General features: G+C 39.9%; 1 protein-coding gene across 2 annotated transcripts in view; it reads left to right on the top strand.

Moving 5' to 3' along the window:
- The window catches only part of RBIS (ribosomal biogenesis factor), a 165,198-nt gene that overhangs the window by 13,707 nt on the left and 125,378 nt on the right, over positions 1 to 26,113 (top strand). For both annotated transcript variants that reach the window (XM_044065995.1, XM_044065994.1), the window contains exon 2: positions 18,294 to 18,413. In XM_044065995.1, coding sequence (XP_043921930.1) covers positions 18,300 to 18,413 — 114 coding nt within the window. In that variant the 5' untranslated portion in view covers positions 18,294 to 18,299. The remainder of the gene's footprint in view (positions 1 to 18,293; positions 18,414 to 26,113) is intronic.

The following is a 26,113-nucleotide window of genomic DNA, read 5'->3' as shown; positions in this document are numbered from 1 at the left end:
TATTGGAAATAAATGCTTGGCAGATGGAGCATTTGTTTGCGTTGTGGATATGTCTCCACAAATCAAATAGGCCAGTGAACATTAGGACCAGAGATCTGAATCTACTTCAGCAAATAAACCAGTCCCTGTGAAGAGACAAATTCATCATGCAGCAGCTACCCCTTCTCCAGAGCAAACTTCCATTGCAGATCAAGCAATGTGACAGTCCAGTGAACACTAGTACCAGAGATCTGGAGAGACCAGTTCATCACACAATGACTGCATCTTCTCTGGAACAAACTTCCACTCCACATCAAGCAGTTAAAGTAAATTTTATTGTTGATCAGATATATGCAGCAGTGCAAGCTGAACAAAATTACATTGCTTTGGTCCCCATGCAAGACATAACAATGAAACACACAGTTTGAATGAGAGTAGGACGAATGCACATACAGTAATTAAAATATTAACACAATAAATTACCACAATTGGATGGGAAAACATTGGACAATATTATGCTAGCAGGTATTGCAAAAACTGACTTCACATTGTGATTTAGAATATTGCACTTCACAAGTTTGTATCATGTTATTTTGATGTTCATATTTACACATCTATAGAGTGGTGACTCACTCCTGATTGTTGAACATTCAGGAAGTAATACCGTAAGACGTCAGGCTAACTACCAGTTATTGAAGAAATGTGCCAAAGTGATTACTTTAGGTGATACTTCACAGCAAGTGGCATATTGATCTGATTATTCACTGTCATGTCTGGCATTTAAGTTCAGCAGCCTTATGGATAGAGGGAAGAAGCTCCTGTTCAGTCTAGATGTTTTGCAGTGTAAGCTGCAATACCACCTGCCCTAGTAAAGGTGGAAGTACATGCCATAGGTAGGGTGAGTGGGATCGTCTGTTATCTTCCTTGCCCTTCCCACATACCGAGTCTTGTGCAGATCATTCATGGATGAGACTTTTTATGCTGTCCTCACTACCCTCAGGAGAGCCTTGTGTTCCAATGCTTTGCAGTTGCCATACCAGACTATAATGTTATTTGAGAGGATGGTCCTCCTGTAGAAGGCTTTGAGGATGGATTGAGCCAGGTTTGCATTGTTGTGCCTTCTACACTGTGTGGCTAGTGTGAGTCGACCAGGATAGGTCATCTGAGATGTGCAACCCCAGGAACTTGGAGTTTTTTTACTCTTTCCACTGCCATCCATTAATTTACAGAGGTTACTGCATCTCCCAAGTCCTCCTGATGACCACTATTAATTTTCTGGTCTTGCTTGCATTTAAGGCCAGATTGTTGCTGTCACACCAGCCTATAAGATGCTGCATTTCATCCCTGTAGGCTGTTTCCTCACCATTTCTGACAAGACCTATGACAGTGATGATATCTGTGAACATGATGATTTTGTTGGATTCATGCTTGGCTGTATCAGCTTCTGTATCAGATTCTGGCGGATGACAGTGTTAAAGGCAGAACTAAAATCAATGAACAGTATTCTGACAACAATTCTTGGTCTCTAGATGTGCCAAGGATTCATGAAGTGCTATCGCTATTGCATCAGCTGTGCAGTGGTTAGATCTATAAGCAAACTGTACTGTATCCAGTGTTGCAGGTAAGCTTGGAGATAGGGTTGCCACCTTTTCAAATGGCCAAAGTGGGACATTTTCGGGACACACATCAGATTTTGCAGGCCAACACATACCCACGGATAGTACAAAGGGTAGAACTTTACTTTTTTGCCTAAATAAAATCTTATTCTTGTAGCAGTTTAGTTGTTTGTTCTGTTTCTTGTAATGTTTAGGTATTTTAGATACAGACATAACTTTTATGCAACTATTACATAAAATATGGGACATAATGTATCATACAATCGCCGGACATTTGCCATTTTTACTATTTTTGGTCAGGACACAACTGTCCAAAGAGGGACTGTCCCTCACAAAGTGGGACAGGTGGTAACCCTACTTGGAGAGAGATATGGTTCTTGATCAACCGTTCAAAACACTTCATTACCGTTGATGTAAGAGCATCTGGCCGATAATCATTTAGGCTTGTCAGTTGGGATTTCTTGGGTAAGGGAATGATTGCTGTATTTTTTAAACAGCTGGGTACAGTGGTTAGTTGCAGGGATGTGTTGAATACTCGCTTCAGGGTCTTTAGAACATCAGATAGTCTTAGACATAGCAAGAGCTGTTGTTTAAAGAGCACGAATTTAGAAACTGTTAATGGATGGGATGAATTAGAAGTAAAAAAAAAAAAAAAGATTATTGTACAAGGAGACAGTATGCATTCTGAAATGTGGTACTTTGGTACCTAATAGATTAAACCTTGAATGTAATTGGAAGCTGTTTTTGTAATTGGCTGATTTTAATGGAGTTTTATATAATTAATGTGTTGATTGATGCTGTATAACTTATCTCTTGAAGGCTTGTGAAGCCGAGGTGCTAAGATACATTAAAGTTCCTGTGATTTAGTGGCTACAGCGTTTTTCCTGTCTGTGGTGGTATTTCTTGCATTTGTCTTCATTTTTGTTGTTTATATGGTTCTTAGATGTAACATATCCTCACCTTGTTCAACTGGAAGCTTTTTTGGCACGGTGGTGTTGTCCATATCAAATCAGCAGAAGTAGGTGTTCAGTTTGTTCAGAATTTCTGTGTTGTCATCGCATGGTGAGGATGCAATGTGAGAGACAGTGAGTGATGTATGGTGTTTGCAGCTGGGAGTGTGTCAGTGTGGTTTGTGATGTAGAATGCTTGCAGCTAGGATTCTGTTGGTGTGGTTTGTTTTCATTTATATACATGTTGATTGCTTGTGTTGTAAGTGACGGTTTAATAAAGCTGTTTCTTGTTTAAAAAAAGGGGGGCAGGAATTGAATAGTTTGTGTTGTTTAGGTTATATGATGTATAGCAATATGTGTGAAGTACGGTGCTTGTAAATGTTGATTTTCAATGTCACTAATGATAATTCAGTAAAGGTTTGTTTAAAAAAAAGTGACACACTGTGCTCCTTCAAAAAGAAGTTAAGACAGTTGGATGGGTTTTCACACATTCACTCCAGACAGGATGTGTACCAGTTGACTTGTATTTTCTGATTCAGTGATTGCTCCAAACATATAAAGTAAGCTTGATGCCTATCTTGTGGCAGGATTTTTAATCTCACACTTGTATTGCTTAAAACTTCTATCATGATTGAAAATGTGGAAAAACGCACTGATGAAAACAACTCCGTAAAACTGTGTAAAAGGAGTAAAGGTACTTTATATATAAAATCTATACATAACCGTATACAATATATTTATATCTATATATATATATATATATATATATATATGTATATATGTGTGTGTGTGTGTATGTATGTATGTATGTATATATATATATATATATATATATATATATATATATATATATATATACACATATATATATATATACACATACACACACACACACACACACACACACACACACATAATATAGCAGTCTTGGTGTTGCATTAAAAGGAGTAAAAAGAAATTTTAATGGGAAAGGAACTGAAAAAAGACACTATTTATACGCTCCCTAAACACAGCTTTGCTTTTTAGTGAGTATTTACATTTTTAAAATTTTACAGAGGAAAAAAGGTGTGTGTGTGAACACAAAAGCAATTGAGAGAACAAGAGTCCGGTCCTATCACTTTCTTTTTAGCTTCTTTGATCAAAAATTCTGAATAAAGCCAACAAAAAGAAGGAAAAGAGTTAGAGAGAATTTTTAAATATAACCCCAGTTCACTTAATGAATACAGTAACGTTTTCCATCTGCATGCATTTTGTGATCAGTAAGTAAGAAACTATGTCTGGTTCTATTGACCGACAGTCATTGATGATTTACCCGAAAATCAAACACTTTCAAGGGACAGAGCACAATTAGAGTTGGTTGAAATGCACTTGGTGAGGGGGTGTTGCAGTGTCTTACACTGATATTTTATTTATTTTCATTCCTTTGAATTTACTGAGCCATCGGAAGGGTGTTCAGTCAAGAAAGCAGCTGCAGTTGCTTGATATGTTGTGTGTAGACATTGAATACTTGCACAACTTCTACTTGGATGTAAAATGCGCAAAACAATTTTTAACACACTGTTATCTAAACGCAGTAATGCCTTTCGGGGTGGGCATCATTGGGAAAATGAGACACACTTCCTGGGGCGCTAAGGCCCTCTGTGTCATAATACCTCTGGATGGGCATTATTTCCTTGGTAATGCCCCCACTGTAAGACATTACAGCTTGTTTAATGTTCACTTAGTTCACTTGTGTGACAAAGGGAGATGCTGCCAGCACAACTCTTTGGAATTTTGTAAATAATTCTAGGTAGTTTGTGAATATCAACATGACCTATATAAGATGCTCGTGTTACAAATGTATTAGAACTGTGCTCTTGTTACAAATGTATTAGAACTGTACGCCATGTGTATATCAAACTGGTCTGTACAGATGTGTGTTTTTAAAAAGGTATTTTCTAAAGTGATTGTGCTTAAAATGTAACCACAGTGTGCCCTACTGGAGTAGAACAGAAATGTACATGCACTGTTGTAACTGTTTTAAAATGTATATATTTTAACAGTGGAGGTTAACTTCAGAAAAAATAACTGAAATTAAATTACTTTATAGGTCAGGTCTGAGATGTAATGTCGGTGCTGAGAAGCTTTCTGTATTGTCTTAGGAGTGAACTAATTACTACCTCTGAAAGTTTGAAGGAATGCAATTATTTTATGATTTCCAGCATCTGCCAAAAATCTGAGATCTGTGTATTTTCACATGTAGATGCTAAATATTGCCAGCTTCCAGCAGTGGGGGTTTTACCTGGGATAGAATTAGATGACAAATTGTCATTCTGCAAGCTATCCCAGCAGTAATATTTGAGATATTAATTTGAGAATTCTCAGAGAGACTGCATTACGTATTTTGTCTTGGACCCGACAAGAATCATTCGTCACAACTTCTGCCTTGCCTGATGAAGTAAGTTTCTAGGGAACAGTTCAGTTCTCTTAGATATAGTCAGGAATATAGCAAACCTTGTTTAGATATTTTTTCCTTATTTATTTGAGACTGTCCTGCAATGTTTTTTTTTTTTTTTTGAACTCTGGTGTTACTGTGACTATTTACTGAGTATTTTCTTGTTCTTTTATTATTTATTGTTAAATATACTTAAACATTTTATTGTGGCTGATCTGTTTAGAGAAATTTGAGTTTTGAGAGTACTTGTATATTTATTTGGTGGCACTGTGTGGGCCATTCCTAATAGTCTTGCTTTTGGTCAAACTACCACTTGTATTAATATTACACAGTAAGATTGAATACTCTTTAAGGGCCTTAAAGTAGCTGATAAGGAGTTGGCTGCTGACAATGATAATTACCTTATAGTCTTGGCAAAAGGGGGCATAGCTAGTAAACCTGTGCCAGCCTTTCCCAGGTGTGTAGGTATAAATCAAACCTCAGATTGTGTTTCAGCTACTTGGGCAGGGGCAAGAGGCACTGGTTGGGCAGAGAGGATGCTGGAGGTCTTGGCTTGGCCACTCAGCTGAGATTGCAGCTGTGTAGCTCTGCCAGTGGGGAGTCTTATTGGTGATCTGGAGAAAACAGCTCTGGACTGACTGTGGTCAGTGTGTGCTCTTAAAGGACCACTACGGGCAAATGATGAAGAAAACATCTATTTTTTTATCTTGCCATGATTTACTACATCTCCCAAAGCTGCCTGCAGCAAAATAAGTACTCATTCCCAATTTTATTTTGTTTTTACTCTTGTCTGCCCTCATGGGGGCAGACATCGTGATTCCTTTGGAAAGCTAAATCTGTCCCATAATGCACAGACTGAGAACAAATATCCCTACCATTTGTTGTCAGACTAGACTTCCATTCACTTAGAATGGAACACCTGAAAAAAAACTGCCGAGTTTGAGAGTCTGCAGCTCATGTGTCATTGACTGGTATGCGCTGAGTTTTACAAATATTGTTCCTACTAATGTACTACACATTCTCTGAAAGAAACTTGCAAAAGTGTCAACAAATTAGTTACTGAGATAAAAAAGACTTTTCACAAGGAGCAGTTTTGCAAGTTTCAGTTCCTGGCCAGGTTACTACTCCCATCTCCCCTCCTTCAGTGGGCTACAGTCTCACATTTCCAGCTTTACTAGATTCAACTATTTAGTCAGCTTTGCATAACAATAGACATCAAAAAAGAAATCACAGCCTGGTGTGCCACTAAATCTGTTCCCTTGTATGTCTCTATGCCTCTTCACTTCTGAATAGCATTTCCCAAGGATAATAATAAAAAAAAATTAAAAAAAAGCAAACGCATCAGTCCAGAGTTTAGGCCAGTCTATCCATTTAAAATGTGCACAGTAAAATATTCAACTTATAATGCATTTTGGCTGCTGACATGGTTATCTTTACATAGTTATTCTCTTATAGTATAACCTGAACTCGCCCCCTAAAGGGCCCATATCTATACAGGAAGAATGCAGAGTCCCTGTAATTACAACTACGCGGGTGAAAGCTGCACTCTCTAAAGCCAAAAACACAGCATCCATGGGACCGGACACAACATCCCAGGCTGCGTTTTACACGAACTTCAGAATGAACTGGCTCCCCACTTAAGCACCATGTTCAATAATAGCCTCGCATCAGGCTTTGTGCCCACTGAATGGCGCACAGCAACAGTTATCCCACTCCACAAAGGGGGAGCCACCACTGATCCCGGGAACTATAGACCTATTAGCCTGAAGAGCCTGGTCTGCAAAGCCATGGAACGTATCATCATGGAACTCCTAAACAAAGACATTGGTAACCTCCAAACTCTGGATCCCACCCATTTAGGGTTTGTGAAAGGCAGATCATGCCTCCTGAACCTGATCGACTTCTTTGAGGCAGTCACCAAAGCCGTAGATGAGGGTAAAGTGGTTCACACAGCCTATCTTGACCTCGTCAAGGCTTTCAACACCATCCCCCATTCTGGAATTATAGCTAAACTCAATAAACGTGGCATAAATCCCTACGTCACAAGATGGGTTGCCAACTGGCTCACTGACAGAACCCACACTGTAAAAGTTGCAGACTCCAAATCTGACCTCAAACCAGTGACAAGTGGAGTACCACAGGGTTCCATCCTGGGACTGCTCCTGTTTGGTATCTACTTCTCTGAAGTACAGGCTAACACAGAAGGCCTCTGGCTAACGAAGTTCGCAGATGACTGCAAACCAAGAGCCATAGTCAAGTCCCCAAATGATGTGAATATCCTACAGAAGGGCCTCTCTGAGACAGATGCCTGGTGTCAGAACCATGGCCTCAAGCTCAATGCCAAAAAGTGCAGTGTCATCCCCTTTGGTAAAAACTCTGTACCCATGAACTACCACATAGGCAGCAATGTACTTAACACCGAATGCGTGATAAGAGACCTTGGGACCCAGGTGGACAGTAGTCTCTCCTTTGATAGTCACATCGCCACAGTAGTCAGGAAGTCCTTCTACGTGGCACACCTCATCATAAAAGGGTTCTCATCCAGGAAAAAAGAGGTCATCGTTACCCTCTATGCATCACTCATTAGACCCATTATAGAGTACAACGCCCCTTTTGGAATGTACCTCACAAGACATCTGCAGCAGCTGGAAAGGCCACAGAAGTACCTCACAAAGAGGATTACTGGACTCAAACAAATGCTCTACACTGACCGCCTCAAAAAACTCCAGCTTTACTCAGTAGCATATCGCCTACTCAGAGGTGATCTCTGCCTAACATATAAAGCTATGTCATACCCAGAGCTGTTGGACATGCTACACCTAATGAAATCCCAATCCCTCCGAGCTACACGCTCTAGGGACCTAAACCTTGTCACCACAATAAGCAGGACATGCTGGAGGGATAGATTCCTAGACTTCCCATACTCTGGAACAGGCTACCCATCTATGTCAAGCAAAGTTCTTCATTTGCACTCTTCAAGAAAAATCTTGATGAGTGGATGGGAAATAGGAAATACACCCCGGGGATCACTTCTGTGTCTCTACTCGTCAGTGGCACAGGAAAATAACTTTCTTGGGTGGTGTAAGCCAGGGAACCTTGTTGGCTAGGCTTGCGTAGGCCCTTGGGCCGATAGCCTAGTACCTACCTTTGAACCTATAATGATAAATTTTACAACAGTTCTCAGTTTCTTAACAATGACCTCCCAAGCCTCTAATGTGACCTAGTACTTTTTCTTACTATTGCTTTATCTAGTTTGTCTTAGTTGTATACCTGTAGCATGTCTCTCATCCTCTCAGCAACATACTCCTGGAGAAAACTTCCAAAGCAGATACTTGTATTGAAAGAGTAGCAGCAGCTGTAGCAGTGAAACTACACTCCAAAACAATGCACTCAAACATAGTACTGACAAACACAGGGAAATGTTTATGTCTGAATCAAGCAGTGATGAAATTGCTAGGGACTTCACTGAGCACAATTTTACTCTTAATCTCTCCATTTCATAATCCATAACATTCGCACCACACTTACAAAGGCACACCTCCACCTTCCACAAGCACAGCTACCCACACAACATACCAGTCAAATTTAAATCTTTTCCCACCTCTTTGCAAAACACTGCTGTAATGGCTTTGGCAAAGAAATGAAAATGATTGATGGGTGTTGGTTCAAGACTCCCATCCATATCTCTCAACAGTACAGAGTTTTGCAGAAAGTCCAGATTTTTGTCTGTTTTTCATAAAATTGCAGTTTTCTGTCAAATCACTGGCAAATCATTGAACACTGAAGTCAGAAAGTTGACAGGCATTTGATTTTCAGACTTCATATCCTTAAGAAAATTCACTCTAATGCAAAACCTGTTTATCAACTTTCTAAGTTTGTAAGTGCAATGTTTATAAATTGTCCCATTTTTGGGCCTTTGCCCCCTATTATTTATGGCCTTGTCCAGATTTCTTGTTCTTTAATGTTGAGAGTTATGCCGCCATCCCTTCCTACTGGAGCCAGTCCACTGCACTTGCACAAGTGTCCCCCTCAGCAGGGCAGCAAGCGGGTATCAGTGCAGATTTGCTTTATAGTTGTTTTACACCACACACACACACACACACACACACACACAGTAAATCTTGTTGTCCATGTTATTTCTTCTTTTCCTTGGTTTCGTTTCTCTTACTTGTAAATGTTGCTTTTACTCATTTTTTCTCCTGCCTCCCATATCTACCCTAATTATTACTTCTAACAAATACTTTTTCGCACTCTTTCTTCTCTTCCCCTCCTCCTCTTTATCCACTATTTGAACTTTTCCACTCTGACATTTGCTTTATGGGTAAATAATAAACGGTCACCCTTATGTCAGCACATTTCAGTGCTACATAATATTGTATTTAGTCTAATAATAGGTTCATAGATGGGTACTAGGCTATCGGCCTAAGGGCCTAAGTAAGCCTAGCCAACAAGTTTACCTGGCTTATGCCACTCAGTTATTTTCCTGTGCCACTCTTGAGCATTGCCCTTATGCCACTCAGTTATTTTCCTGTGCCACTCTTGAGCATTGCCACAGAAGTGATTCCCGGGGTATATTTTCCTATCTCCCATCCACTCAAAGATTTTTCTTGAAAAGTGCTAATGAGGAACTTTGCTTGACATAGATGGGTAGCTTGTTTCAGAGTATGGGAAGTCTCTGGGACAGGAATCTATCTCTCCAGCATGTCCTGTTTATCGTGGTGACAAGGTTTAGGTCCCTAGAGCGTGTAGCTCGGAGGGAATGGGATTTCTTTAGGTGTAGCATGCAATAGCTCTGGTTTGAAATAGCTTTATATATTAGGCAGAAATCACCTCGGAGTAGGCGATATGCTACGGAGTAAAGCTGGAGTTTTTTAGATGTCAGTGTAGGGCATCTGTTTGAGGCCAGTAATCCTCTTTGTGAGGTACTTTTGCGGCCTTTCCAGCTGCTGCAAATGTCTTGTGAGGTACATTCCAAAAGGGGCGTTGTACTCTATAATGGGTCTGAGTGTCAAGTAAAGGGGAACAATGACCTCTTTTTTTTTTTTTTTTTTTTTTTTTTTTTTTTTCCTGGATGAGAACCCTTTTGTGGTGAGGTGTGCCATGTAGAAGGACTTCCTGACTACTGTGGCGATGTGATTATCAAAGGAGAGACTGCTGTCCACCTGGGTCCCAAAGTCTCATCACACATTCGGTGTTAAGTAGACTACCACCTGTGTGGTAGCTCATGGGTACAGAGCTTTTACCAAAGGGGATGACAGTGCACTTTTTGGCATCAAGCTTGAGGCCATGGCTATAACACCAGGCATCTGTCTCAGTGAGGCCCTTATATAGGATGTCCACATCATTTGGGGACTCTACTATGGCTCCTAGTTTGCAGTCATCTGCGAACTTCATTAGCCAGAGGCCTTCTGTGTTAGCCTGTACTTCAGAGAAGTAGATACCAAACAGGATAGGTCCCAGGACTGAACCCTTTGGTACTCCACTTGTCGCTGGTTTGATGTCAGATTTGGAGTCTGCAATTTTTACAGTGTGGGTTCTGTCAGTGAGTCAGTTGGCAACCCATCTTGTGATGTAGGGTTTTATACCTAGTTTAGTGAGTTTAGGTATAATTCCAGAATGGGGGATGGTGTAAAAAGCCTTGGCGAAGTCACGATAGGCTGTGTGAACCTCCTTAGCCTCATCGACTGCCTCAGAGAAGTCAATTAAATACAGGATGCATGATCTGCCTTTCACAAACCCGAACTGGGTGGGGTCCAGAGTTTGGATGTTACCAATGTCTTTGTTTATGAGTTCCATGATGATATCTGACAGGGCTTAGTGGTAAATCACTTTGGCTATGGTGTGCAGGGTCCTGGGTTTGAGCCTTGCAGAGGCTGTTTATTTTTTTTTCAATCATAGCCTCACCTCAGGTTTTGTGCCTGCTGAATGGCGCACAGCGACGGTTATCCCACTCCACAAGGGGGGAGCCACCATGGACCCTGGGAACTACCACCCCATTAGCCTGACGAGCCTGGTCTGCAAGGCCATGGAACGTATCATCATGGAACTTGTAAACAAAGACATTGGTAATCTCCAAACTCTGGACTCCACCCAGTTCGGGTTTGTAAAAGGCAGATCATGTCTCCTAAACCTGATAGACTTCTTTGAAGCAGTCACCAAAGCCATAGACAAGGGTAAGGTGGTTCACACAGCCTATCTAGATCTTGCCAAGGCTTTTGCCACCATCCCCCACTCTGGAATTATAGATAAACTCACTAAACTAGGTATAAATCCCTATGTCACAAGATGGGTTGGCAACTGGCTCACTGACAGAACCCACACTGTGAAAGTAGCAGACTACAAATCCGACTTCAGACCAGTGACAAGTGGAGTACCACAGGGTTCAGTCCTGGGTCACTTCCTGTTTGGTATCTACTTCTCTGAAGTACAGGCTAACACAGAAGGTCTTTGGCTAACTAAGTTCGCAGATGACTGCAAACTAGAAGCCATAATCGAAACTCCTAATGATGTGGACATCCTACAAAAGGGCCTCACTGAGACAGATGCCTGATAAGCCATGGCCTCAAGTTCAGTGCCAAAAAGTACATTGTCATCCCCTTTGGTAAAAACTCTATACCCATGAACTACAACATAGGCGGTAGTATACTTAACACCAAAAGTGTGATAAGAGACCTTGGGACACAGGTGGACAGTATTCTCTCCTTTGATAATCACATCGCCACAGTAGTCAGGAAATCTTTCTATGTGGCACACCTCATCATAAAAGGTTTCTCATCCGGAAAAAGAGGTCATTGTTCCCCTCTACTCAAGACTCATTAGACCCATTATAGAGTACAACACCCCTTTTGGTACGTACCTCACAAGACCTCTACAACAACTGGAAAGGCCACAGAAATACCTCACAAAGAGGATTACCGGCCTCAAACAGATACCCTACGCAGACAGTCTCAAAAAACTCCAGCTTTACTCCATCACATATCGCCTACTCAGAGGTGATCTCTGCCTAACATGCAAAGCTATGTCAAATCCAGAGCTTTTGGACGTGCTCCACTTAAAGAAATCCCAATCCCTCCAAGCTACACGCTCTAGGGACCTAAACCTTGTCACCACAATAAACAGAACATGCTGGAGGGATAGATTCCTGTCCCAGAGACTTCCCATACTCTGGAATAAACTACCTAATCTATATCAAACAAAGCTCTTCATTAGCACTCTTCAAGAAAAATCTTGATGATTGGATGGGAAATTCACCCCGGGGATCACCTCTGTGGTTCTGCTCGACAGAGGCACAGGAAAATAATTTTCTTGGGTGGTAAAAGCCAGGGTACCTTTTTGGCTGGGATTGTATAGGCCCCAGGGCCAATAGTCTAGTACCAACCTATGAACCTATATGTTCCATGGCCTTGCAGACCAAGCTCATCAGGCTAATAGGACGATAGTTCCCGGGATCAGTGGTGGCTCCCCCTTTGTGGAGTGGGATAACTGTTGCTGTGTGCCATTCAGTGTGCACAAAGCCTGATGTGAGGCTATGATTGAACATGGTGCTTAGGTGGGGAGCCAGTTCGTTCTGAAGTTCGTGTAAAACGCAGCCTGGGATGTTGTCCAGTCCCATGGATGCTGTGTTTTTGGCTTTGTAGAGTGCAGCTTTTACCTGTGTAGTTGGGATTACAGGGACTCTGCATTCTTCCTGTATAGATATGGGCCCTTTAGGGTGTGAGAGGGTCTGCCAGAATGTTGGCAATATCAGTTGGTTCTGTAATTTGCATGCAGTTGTGCTGTAACTCAGAGCAGATCTGGGTGTTGCCATTGAGATTCTTGACATAGGTATAGAAGGCTTTGTGGTTGTCCTTAGAATCAGTGGCAATTTTATTTTCATAGATAGCTTTGGATGCTCTTATAAGGGATCTCAGCGTCTTACTGAGGCTGACCAGGGAGCTCCACCACTCCTGGGATTTTACTCTCTTTTGCAACAGTTTCTTCCTTCTGTTGTACAGTTTGTTTATGGCAGGGGACCACCAGATTGGCTTCCTTTTTTTGGAGGATAGCTTCTTGGTTCTGTTTGGGGTAGCACGATCCATGCACTCATGTAAGTGCTTGTAAGAGTGCATTTGTGTAGGATTCAGCAGTTGTAACTGTATTGGCCGTCTGTATGGGTGTCATGAAGTTCGCCACTTCTGTCTTAAGCATGAAGTTGGCTATGGAGAAATTTTTTACCGTGGTTTCCTTAATATGGGGTGGGGGCGGGATGTGGATATCTAGGGTGATTAGTTTATGATTGGATCTGACCAACAAGGAGTTGACTTCAGGTGTGGAACACCGGTCATTCATGTTGGTAATGACTAGGTCTAGGATATTGTTGCCCTTGGTGGGGGTGTGGATAAGTTGATCCAGGGCACTGGAATTTATGAATTCCAGAAAGTGTTGAGCGAAGGCGTTGGTACATGAGTAGTTTTCCCAGTTAATGGTGGAGTATTTGAAATCGCCCATTATTAGGGTGTTTTAACCCTAATATTTTCCAGTATATCAAGAAAAGAGGAGTGAGAATCCTGGGGCATGATAGGGGATCTGTCGCACGCTACAATTTGGATTGCAGTTTTGCCCAGAGTTAGTTGCACTTGGATAACCTCTGATGCATTTGGTGTTCTGGTCCAGGTTACGTGGCCGAAAAGTGTGGTATGAGTTGTAGTCTGGTAGTGCAGGGGTGCTCTGTGGAGCCTTGAACCAGTTCTCAGTCACTGCACAGGTATCGATGTTCTCCATTTTAAGGAGTGCCTTGAGTGAGTGCATTTTGAGATGTAGACTTCTAGCATTGAGTAGCATTACCCTCAGTTTTTGCTTGCCTGTTCCTGTTACATTTGAAACTTGTCTAAAAAAGGCACTATAGGGGCGGCAAGAGCCTTAGCCAGTATACAGAATCCCATGGGCGACAGGTGCAGGCCATCTCTGGCAAAGCATCATTGTCTGTTGACCATGTCGTCCCAGGCAGACAGATACTAGATCCCCTTAGATGACACCAGAAGCTTAGCCAATTGTTGAAGTCAATCATTTTGTCCTTGTACTGCGGTATCATTCTGGGTGATGGCAGAATGCTACTCGGGGCTAGGGTCATACCTCCCTGGGCTACAAGATCGGAGCTCTTCCCCGTCTCTTTTTTCATGTAGTCCAGGGAGGCATGTCTCAGGTCATTCACACCCACATGGACAATGACAGTCATATTTGTACTTGGTTGTGGAGTGACCTGAGTGCATGGGTTATGTGGTAGATCTTGGCACCCAACAGGCAGCTGACAGTAACCTTCTCCTTGTTTAGCCTGGTAAGTGGGACATGTGTGCCTGAGTATAGAGATGAGATATATATATATATATATATATATATATATATATATATATATATATATATATATATATATATGTATGTATGTGTTTGCCCATAATATATCTGAATAAGTGAGTGGGATCTTCATGATAGCATCAAGGAAGCATTTTTTTCTTAAGTTTTGGATTTTTCTTGGTATATTGATTGATTTTCTTAGTATATTTTATTTTTTATTTATTTTCCATTTGTTTACCAGGTTAGTCCAACTGGACACAAGATGACCATTTTCAGCTGAGGCTGGAGGAGAAAAGCTCCATATACATAGTAAACAATTATAAAAAATAAAAATAAATTATGCAAACATAGCTATTTTGTACAGAGAGCATAGAAAATATAAATGGAGTAAAATCAGAGTTTTACAATTGATGCAGCATACACAGTGGTTAGAATATTGAGAAACAATGAAACAAGATAATGTACAACAAATATACAACTGCTTGAACATAAATTCAAAAAGAAGTTTCCAAACAGGGTCATAAACTAGAAATCATAACTATATTGATATGATTTATATTGTATTTATCTTGTTTTAATGATGGTGTGTGTATTGTACGTGTCATATGTGCACAAATATTTGTATTAATCTATGTATTTACAGTATATTGACAAAGTACTGGGTCACATCAGAGGCTTGGGAGGTCATTGTTAAGAAACTGAGAACTGTTGTAAAGCTTGGCATTGAATACAATAAGTTTAGGCTATGCTATAAGAGAACTATGTAAAGATAACCATGTCAGCAGCCAGAATGCATTATAAACTGAATGTTTTACTGTGCACAATAAGAAATGGATAGATTGGCCCAAACTCTGGACTGATGTGTGCGTTTTTTTTTTTTTTTTTTTTTTTTTATTCCTGGGGAAATGCTATTCAGAAGTGAAAAGACATAAAAGGGAACAGTTTTAGTGGCACACCAGGCTGTGATTTTTTTTATGTCTATTGTCATTCAAAGCTGACAAAATAGTTGAATCTACCCAAGCTGGAAATGTGAGACTGTAGCCCACTGAAGGAGGGGAGATGGGAGTAGTAACTTGGCCAGGAATTGAAACTTGCAAAAGTGCTCCTTGTGAAAAGTCTTTTATCTCAGTAATTTGTTGACACTTTTGCAAGTTTTTCAGAGAATGTGTAGTACATCAATAGGAACAACATTTGTAAAACTTAGCACATACCAGTCAATGACACATGAGCTGCAGACTCTCAAACTTGGCATTTTTTTTTCAGGTGGTCCATTCTAAGTGAATGCAAGTCTAGTCTGACAACAAATGGTAGGGCTATTTGTTCTCACAGTTTGTGCATTGAGACAGATTTAGCTTCTCAAAGGAATTACAATGTCTGCCCCCATAAGGGCAGACAAGAGTAAAAAAAAAATTAGGAATGAGCACTTATTTTGCTGCAGGCAGCTTTAGGAAGTGCAGTAAATCATGGCAAGATAAAAAAATTTATGTTTTTTCATTGTTTGCCCGTAGTGGTCCTTTAAGGGAAATTGAACTTGAGCAGAGAGGTGCATCTGGAAATACTGTGTGTGTACCTGTTATCCTCCAAGTGTACATCCCCCACTGTTGCCATTGGTGAAGATTGAAGCTCCTTGATTACTGGTCCAGTGATGGGGCGTCACAACTTGTATAAGCTTTCTCTGCATTCTAAAGCTTGCTCTGTTCTTTTGCCTAACATTGATAAGGTATCACAAAAATGTAATTTTTTTTCCTCTTGCCTCTGACCTCATCCTGCTGGCCCAGGTCTCACTGCACTGTGGCCACATGGGTCTAGCAACTGTCCTCCTATCCCCCAGGCTACTTAGTATTGCTGGGGCTGATTGTGGATTCTAAGGGTGTCTGGGTTTGGCTATTCCTTCTGGGGGTAAGGATTCTTTTATATACCATTCCCTGCCCCCCTCCCACACACACACACACACTTACACAAGTCCAAGGGCAACATTGTTTGGACCATGCCTCCCCTTATGGATCATCATCGAGCTCCCTTCCTGCTGCTACTTAATTTGCCTGAGTCACTAATCAAACTCAGGTTTCCTGGGCTGCTGTTGGGGCTTTATCATTGTACATCACCAGAACAGCACAAAAAATTGAAGTATCTTGAGCGAACGTTATCATTTAGCTCCTTTAAACACACAATGCTTTTTGTCAGTAATGTAATATATTGGTGTCTGTTGCACTATAGCTGTTTAGCACAGTTTGCCAGTGGCTCTGCAGGTAGCACAAGATTTGAAGACTATGGGTTTTCGTCCCACACCAGGTTTTCAGATTCATTTTCCAATTACTGACACTGGAGTGCTGTACTCCTGTGTGTGCCAACCTTGGGATCGGATGTTAAATCAAGGGCCTGTCTACCTGAGCAGATTGTAGCTCAGGTGAATATAAAGACATCTATCAGAGTACGAAAATTTCCTAGGTGCTCTAATCAAAATTTCCCTAATCAGTATGCTTGCCACCTTGGAGCCCTCCTGAAAAGAGGCTGTTTGGCCTAGTGAGAATAACTTGGTCAATAAAGCATAAATAGATACATTTGGGGGTTAACAGAATGAGCACAGTTATTAAAATTTTCTTGTGACAGTGCTTGGGTGGCTGGCTTGTTTGTTGCCCTGGGGTGACTTCTTTGTACAGTTCACACGTCCTTCTGTCAGCCTTAGTTTTACTCTTTGTTGTGGTTTCCTCCTACACCCCAAAGACAACACTGATAGTTGGTTTAACATGCTTCTAAATTGTCCATAGCTGTACCTGTAGTAAACAAATTACGACTAGTTTATTTTCCTTATACCTATTGAGTACTAGTATCATTCCACTCCCAGCCATGAAGAAATGCACCTTCCTGATAGATTTTGATTGTTGGACCTTAATACTCTTGTTAGAAGTATATAAACCAACTCGTCCCCCAGGACAAAATAGTCTGTCTTATGGCCTTGCACGCCTTTGGAACTCCCTACCACCTTCCATTCGCACCACCCACAACCATTTTATTTTTAAAAGATCTCTTCATTCACATCTTGTATCCCAGTGGGAATGCTCTTGCTCCCACCCCACATAACTTACTCTTGCAAATTCCATCTTCCTTCCTTCCTCTGCAACTCTCCTTGTTATTCACCCCTAACTCTTATTTACTATTCCTATGATAATTGGAAATAATGCTCTAAGCCACACCTCGTAAGTGTTTGCTTCCGAGTATGTTATTATTTCTCAATATTTTCATGCTAAATTTCCTTTTAGTCTGTATTATCTATCAAATTCATCAATTGTCTGTATTCATTCTAGTTTTGATGTATTTACTTTCAAATTATTTTTCTGTATCTTTAACCTTTGTATAAGAGTATAATTTGTGCAACTATTAAGAACAACCTATTGTAACCTATTTAGTTTTGGAGCTTTTCTCCCCAGGACTCCATTGAAAACGGGTTAATTTGGCCCAATGGACTATCCTGGTAAACCAACTGCAAATAAAATAAAATAAAAATAAAAAAAGTCTGGTGCCCCCACCAAGATCTTTTTTTTTTTTTTTGCCTTGCACCCATGGAGTTCTTATAGGCTTCAGTTCCCTTGTCCCAGAGAGGATAAAATGGGTGTTGGTAAATTAATGAATGTTAGGAGTAATCCTCTTATAGGCTGCAGTTCCTGTAACATGGAAAAGGATGGAGTGAGTATTGGAATCTGAATGAATGAAAAGAGTAGCACAGAACAGCATGATTCTGGGTAGTTGAGGCAGATTACCTTGGGGAGAAAATGACAAGCATATATAAGAAAAAAATTGATTACTGAAATTCATGAGACCTGGCATGGTTGAGAGCTGTATAATAAAAATCAGATGATTGTGGTATTGTTTTGTAAGTCATGTTTTAGTCCAATTTATTCTTAAATGTGATTGCAAAACCAAATTATATGGACTTGAACAGTAAGGTACTGAAAGAGAATTTCATATTTTCTTGTTTCTCAATAGGCAGACATGGCCAAGAATAAATCAAAGGTACAGAAAAAGAAGGACGTGTTTCAAGTGGCCAATAAGAAACAAATGAAGGCTAAAAACAAAGCAAAACCTGTCACAACTAATCTTAAAAAGGTGGGCATTTAAGTTAGGACATTACTAATGTCCTTAAAAAAATAGTAGTGTTAGTGGTGTGCCAGAAAGTTAGTTTATTTTTGCTGTTAATTTCTTGCGTAAAGCTTTGTCTTTTTCATGCTGTAGTTTCAGAAGAAAGAGAGAAAAAAACGGTGCATTTAATTGAGAGATTAGAGTAGTGTTCTTAAAGGAAGATGGCCAGTGCTTGCTTGGCTAGGACACTGATTTCCAAGGAAAAAAATACGGGAAAAGAAAGCTATATTAGATTTTTCATGTGGCTGTAAGGGTCATATATGTTCAGTGTCGGAATTCATGTAGGTTTTTTATTATAAGTTCACTTAGGAATTGGCCACAACTTAGTTATATTATCCCTTGAAGAAATACACTCAACCTTGAAACTCCATTTTTTTTATCATTGCTGATATTCTGTGATATGTTAATGAATCACAGTGATTCTTGTATTTTAATATGCCATATATCAAAAGGCCTACCCTAGTGATATGATCGTATTTTACACCTTTTCTTTCTCTTTTTCCCATCTTACTTTGGGAGTTTCCATTGTGAGTCAAGCTAGATGTAGAAAAGCAACGTAGTTCTCCCCAGGCAGGGTGTTTTTCTTCTTTCATGTAAGAAAAACAATAGTATTGAGAGTCACATGCATCTTGCACAGTCTCTGGTACCTCCTATGTTTTGATTTATCTCTCAAATTATCCAGATAAGTAAAGTTTCTGCTGCCATCTTTGCTGTTAAGTTCAGAGTCTCAACCAAACTATCTGGGACTTATAGCTGTATATTGATCAACAACATGATTAGAGCTCTCACAGCATGAAAACAGAAACTACAAAACAAGCCAGTGAATGCTTTTCCATGTGGATAGAATTCTGTTACTGACTAGTAACTGTACTGTCTGGATGCCAGCAAAGAAGAAATTGGGATAAAATAAGGAAAATCAACCAGAAAAGAACAACAAACTATGGCTGAGAAGAATCTTGCAGCTCTTCAGCAAAGAGCAGTTCACATTGTAGCTGTGGTACAGGTAATAGCTTCTAGTAATTTAGAGGAAAATGTAAATGTACTTTGATGTTAAAGGTTGAAGAAATATATAAAGTCACGGTAAAAGGCTAGAAAAATAGAAGAAGCTTTCAGAGGTTGAAATGAAAAGGTTGTCTCGAAGAGCCATTAAAAAAAATAGAAGATAAAGCATGCAGAGAAAGCCAGAGATATTTTGCTCTAGCAGAGAAACTGGAAGATCAGGCAACGTTATTTTAAGTACAAATAAGGAACTGGATTGTTGTTCATCAGCAAGATTTATTAAATGAGATGGCATATTGTGTGTGTACTCCAAATCTGGCCATATGAAAGCAGGCAAGACCTAAATTGGTAAATATACTAGTAGGCCTGCAGAAAGTTGCTCCTGACCAAATTGTATCCGAGGGGAAAGTATAAAAAATTGAGGACAGCAGAGTGTATGTGGAAAATGATTATTCATTGTACACTAGGCAGAGGAGAGAGAGTTTTATCCCAACAGTGAGGCAATATCAGAAGGTAGGCATGTTTTATTTTTCCCTGGAGGATCAAAGGTACTTTTTATATGCAGAACAGGGTGAGAACTATATAAAAAAGTTTACCCAACAAAGAGAGACCCAGCAGGCAGTAGGAGACTCCATTTCTCTTCAGACAGTAGTAAAGGTCATAGATAGACTTTTCCAGTGAAACTAGCTTTTTTCCCCATTGCTAACTCCTTTTACTTACAGAAAATAAGTCTCCAGGTGCAAGCAATTAAGCATGAGAAATCTGAACACTATCTGCTGAATGAGATACACAGGCTGGTGTGTAATTAACATGCAGTGGTACATTAGCCATCAGTTCAATGAAAAATAATGAAGTTTGAAACAGTGTGAAGTGAGCAAGTTGTACATAATAGTTGCCTCCCCAGCAGCGCATTCCCTCTAGTGAAGTTCTGAAAGTTTGCCTTGTATCTTCAGTGGGTGGAGCCTCAGCTTTTTGATATAATTAAATTATGCACTCACATTTTAAACAAATGTTAATATCTCTGGAACCATAGGAGTTACTAAAGAAATGCAAATGGAGTGGTATTATTTAGGTTCTAGGTTTTAAACTGGATTTTATAAGTCACAGTAGCTATTAGGTTTGCAGTGTTTTGTAAACAACTTAAAATGTCTCAGCAACCACTCAAAAGCTACACACTTGGCTGTCTGCTGAATTTGGTTCATCCAGATGAGACCTTTCATATGATGCTAAGCAGTTCTGTCTGTGCTGCATGGTTTAGAAAAACATGAAAGTAATGGCAAAATAAATATATCGGATGAACAAAAAATAATCTCTGTACATGCACTAGACAAAGGTCAAATATCAGTATAGTTGTCTTTGCTATTGTGTAAGCTTTGTAAGCTTTAAGGTGAAGTCTTATTTTACATGTGGCTTGGTTTTGGAATTAATGCAAATATGAACAAGCAATATTTGATGCCTAGAGGTGTCCATCGGATGTAACTGCAGAAGCACTTGGAGGTGTCCCTGTGTCATGAGTTAGTACATTTAATATAACTGTGAACAAATTTGTTTTTGTAGCCAGTGCACTTTTCATTAGGGATGCAAGTTAATGTTTACTGAAAACAAACATGTTTTTTCACATCTGTGAAGGGTATAGAAATAAGAATATATATAGTGATTTGGAGTAAATGGGAACACAAAGGCTGTAACATGCACTTTAGCATAGTTATCCTTAATGTTAGGACAGGTGGTTTCTGTGGGTGCAGGGGCATCAGCTCCTGTATGGAAAGATAAAATTCATTTTTTTTTAAATGGACATAATTTTGTGCAATTGTAAGTTAAAAGTGGATGGGGGTAGAGAAAATCCGTCTATTTTGTTTTGATTGCTTTCATTGAACAAAAATGTCTTAAATTTTTACATGGATTTAAATTTGCTCGGGCTCACTCTGCTCCCTTACCCCACCCCCATTTCCACCCACCCCACATAAATTACATTTATCCTAGCCCAAGCTCCACCTATCTCTACTGCTTATCCTATCATAACCTTCTACTAATTCATTCTTCACTTCACCCCCATTTCACTAATTGTATAACTGACCATTTCACCCTTCAGACTCCACCACACTGTCTTCAATTTCTAGTTTCTACCCTTTACTACCCTACATACTCCTCCATCACAAGATGCAATTCTTCACCAACTTAGCACTACTTAACTCTCTCTATCCTTCCTCTTTCTACAACTACTGCCTTCTCCTGAAACCATACATGAATATTACAAGCCCACTCATGTAACTGTCACTCTCTTGCCTAAACTCACTCACTTCTCTGTCATAGTACCTTCTATGTGCAACAAGTACCCTCCTCCTTAAAAAGCTAATTGTAGCCTTGCATGTAAAACTAAAATAAAACTGACCTCCATACATGAATACAACATAAAAAAAATTGCAAGCCACTAATCCCTTACATACTTACCACATCCTAATACTGTGTGGTGACATTCACTCCAATCCTGGATCCACTCACTCCCCTCTTTATCACAACAACTGTCACAAAACCCTTAACATCACTACCATCAACCTCCAAAGCATCAGAAACAAAATGCCAGATCTGCATGCCTGAATTGAACACTGTAAGCCTGATAGGGTAGCAGCAATGGAGACTTGGCTAAAACATTGTATTAAAACCTCTGAATTCCTCTCATCGGGTTTCTCTTACCTGAGAACAGATAGCCCCAGAAAAAAAGGTGGGGACGTTGCTCTCATATACCATAATACTTAAACTCAGCATTCCTCCATGTACGCGACAATCTCACTCCTCTCCAACATAGGCGAGTGAAAGCCAGCCAGGCTAGTTGACTTACCAAATCCGCCGAACATCTTATGAAATCTAGGGATAAGGCCTGGAAATTATGGCATACAAGTAGAAATTCTGCAGACTTCGCTCAATACAAACAACTGAATAATCAAGTAAAGTGACTTGTCATCAAAAACAAGATTACTACATTACTCTGCAAAATGACCATGTGCAAAATCCTAAAAATTCTGAAAGGTCCATAAACTCTGTTATACACAGGCAAAAGTAATAATTCCTCTCCTGATCCAGACATGCCCCCAGCTGAAACTGCTTCACTTTTAACTCATTCTTTAAAAACAGCATAGTCAACCTCAATGCCAACTTCCAATAATCAACCCATTGCCCCCAGACCCATCTGCTATAAGACCAAACTTCCCCCTCATACACAAACTACCTCCCCCATAAAAAAAAAAACTCGTGCTTAAACTTAAACCTGGATCATGTGTTGCAGATTACTTACCACCAGAATTCCTCCAAAAATCAGCAGACACTATAGACTATCTTATTAATATACTACTAAATAGATCTATTCAAGAGTCAGTCATTCCCACTGTCTGGAAAAAAGGCATTTATCCTCCCTCTCCACAAAGGTGGAAACAATAATGATATATTTAACTTCCATCCAATTGCCATCCTCTCTCCCATCTCCAAAGTTCTGGAAAAATGTATCTATAGCCAACTGCTAACTACCTTCTACACCACAACCTCCTCTCCCCAACCCAGCATGAGTTTAGACATAGTCATAGCACCACCACTGCTCTTGTATCTTCCTTGGATACAGTCAACCATGCTCGAGAGTATGGATAAATCGTCTCTTCACTATTTCTTAACCTTTCCAAGGCATTCAATACTGTCTCCCACCCACTTGTGACCAAACTCTCCAATTTAGGCACATCTCCCCCCTACCTTAGGCTGGTTTTCCAGCTACATTTCAGATAGACAACAAGCAACCAGATGGCGCCAATCCATCTATCCTTTCCTCGTCATCAATACTGGAGTCCCAGAAGGGTCCATACTAGGTCCACTGCTCTTCAGCATTTTCATTAATGATTTCCATACCAGCATACCCCATGCTAATGTCATCCAATATGCAGATGACTCCACCATCATCTGCATGGCGGAGTCTACTTCAGAACTACTTACACTCATCCAAAATGCATTCACCTCCACTGAAACCTGGATGTATAATAACCATTTAGCCGTAAATGCTAATAAAAGCAAACTCATGTTATTCACCCCTCAAAAAACAACACCCATAACCAAAAATGGATTTACCATCAACCCACTCAACCAACACTTGCCTTGAAGTAGTCCCATATAACAAACTTCTAGGGGTCATCATAGATGAACACCTAACTTTCGACCAGCATATTAACACAAACCTCAAAAAAAAAAAAAAAAAAAAAACGCCATCCGAAACTAGTGGATTGGATACTCTAAACTGGCCCTTGGTGTGAGTGCATGTGTGTGCCTTCCGTGTAAGGTTGGGTGCCAGGCTGGCAACTCGACACCGTAAAACTCCACTGCCAATCATGAGCGGACAGGTGATCCGCTGTGGTGACCCCTAACTGGGAAAAAGCCGAAAGAAGAAACAACTAGGCATCCTGTACAGGCACAAACACTTCCTCACGTATGCAGCAAGATTATCCCTTGCCTCTTCCTTTCTAGTTCCATCCTTGCTCTATTGTTCACCTCTCCTTACTAATACACAGTCCTGTCTTAAATCCAAACTGGACTCCTGCTACAATAAAATTACAAAATGTGTAACCAGTGCAAAACACTCCTCCCACCACTGCATATCACTCCAGCGTCTAAACTGGCTAGAACTTCCCTGACATCTAATATGTGTGCACCTATAACCCAGCTCATAAGCTAATCTATACGCCTTCTAGTTGTCCTGCTCTCTCCTCTCTGTTCACCGTATATCACCCAAATAGACCTCTGCGATCAGTCAATCAGATGCTTCTTAATGTAGCAAAACCTAACCTTTCCGGTGGTCAAATGCATTACCCATATGCTATAGCAAAACTATGGAGTGCTCTCCCTCCTTCAATTACGTCTACTAGCTACCCTGAATGCTTTTAAGACTTCACTGAAACAGCACTTGTTCTCCTATTGATTATGTACATGTACCAGCACTGACTATAAAAAATCCAATATTCCTAGCCTTCCTACTTTTTCCTCCCCATCTCACTTATGGCTCAGACTCCTCGTATATACTTTCAGTGCTTCCAACTTGCTAAGTCCAACTTGTGCCATCCAGCCACATGTAATGTACTATATCAGTTACCTACCATATTTTCTATTCACTCTCGATGCTTACATAACAATAGCACTACGGCTATACCTTACTTTCAGTATCTTTAATCTGCTGCTTTCCATCTTTCTCCCTCTACTGCAAGTCTGCATTACTGTATTCTTCACACATTCACTATTATCCCATGTGATCAATTGTATTCTTGTTTGGCCTGCATACTTAAAATACATCTGTATAACTAGTATTATCTATTTTATTGTATTACTTGTTCTGAACCATCACTGCTTGATTTCTGTATTTTGATTCTTTAGCTTTATCATGTTTTGTTTTTTGGAGCTTTTCTCCCTGGGCCTCTACTGAAAATGGGCTCACCCAGACCCAGTAGACCTCCCGGTAAACAAATGCAAATAGATAGATAAATATTGAAACTAGTTACACGAGAGCAGTCTGCCAAACATTAGTGCTTGCATTCAAGCTAAATTTGGAAAAAAGACATTCAGAAGAACTGCCATATATAATAGGTGGAAAAAGTATCTTTCTGTCATCATGGCTACTCTTTACATATTATGAAATGAAAGTGGCCTTACAGTATAAACAAAATGAGTATAGAATTGTATTCAGGATGCAAATAGCAATATTGCAGGAGATGCATTGGAATAAAATAAATATGTACATTTTGACAAAGGATTTCGGGGTGGACATTCAGCAAAATAACAGGAACAAAGGAAAAGAAAAGTAATAGTGATTGCCAGAGGGGTTCCAAGTGTGATAGAAGAGGAGAAAACCGTAATGGTAGATTTGTGGTAGTATGGGATTATTGGCAGGGAAGGAGGAATACACTGGCATGTCTTTACATTTCACTTAAAATTGCTGTTATGGAGCTCAAGACTTTTTATGAGAAATAATAAAGTTTAGGTAGGGAATATTATTTATGGGTAGGATTGGACCCTGCTTTGCAGTAGTGAAGATATATCAGGGGGACTTAAAAGGGAAAATAAAACTAGAGTAGATTTCTGAAGAAGTAAAACTTGAATATTTAGTATGGGATATGTGAATTTAGTAAGATTACAGGCAAAATTTGCATATTATTCACCAAGGTACAATACCTGGGCTAGACTGGATAGAAATAATTGAAAGCTTTCACACACACAGTAGATATGTCAGATCATCACCAATAAAAACTAAGATAAAAATGGTGGGTAATGAAGTAAAAGTGAGACACTGGAATTTTCATATTTATTATTATTTTATTTTACATTTGTTTACTGTGAAAGTCCGACTGGACAAGCTGTCCTTTTTCAGCAGAGGCCTGGGGAGATGAGCTCCACAAACAACATGACAGAAACACTTAAAATGGTGGTGCAAAGATTTGTTATACAAAAGGACAAGTTGTTAGATTAGCTATAGAGATAAAAATCATAGATAAGATTTTGTATAATTTCAGTATTGCATTTTTTTTGCAACAACAGTCAGAAGGATAAGTATTTAGAATAGATATCGAGGTAGAAATTCACATATAACAGTGTTTATAATTTCAGTAACACGCTTTTTGTAACAGTCTTATTCCCTAAACATACAG

The sequence above is a fragment of the Protopterus annectens genome, chromosome 3.part0 (assembly GCF_019279795.1).
Source record: "Protopterus annectens isolate FY-2018-M chromosome 3.part0, PAN1.0, whole genome shotgun sequence".
Lineage (NCBI taxonomy): Eukaryota > Metazoa > Chordata > Ceratodontiformes > Protopteridae > Protopterus > Protopterus annectens.
The sequence above is the reverse complement of the archived record's forward strand: the minus strand, read 5'-3'. Positions and strand labels throughout refer to the sequence as shown.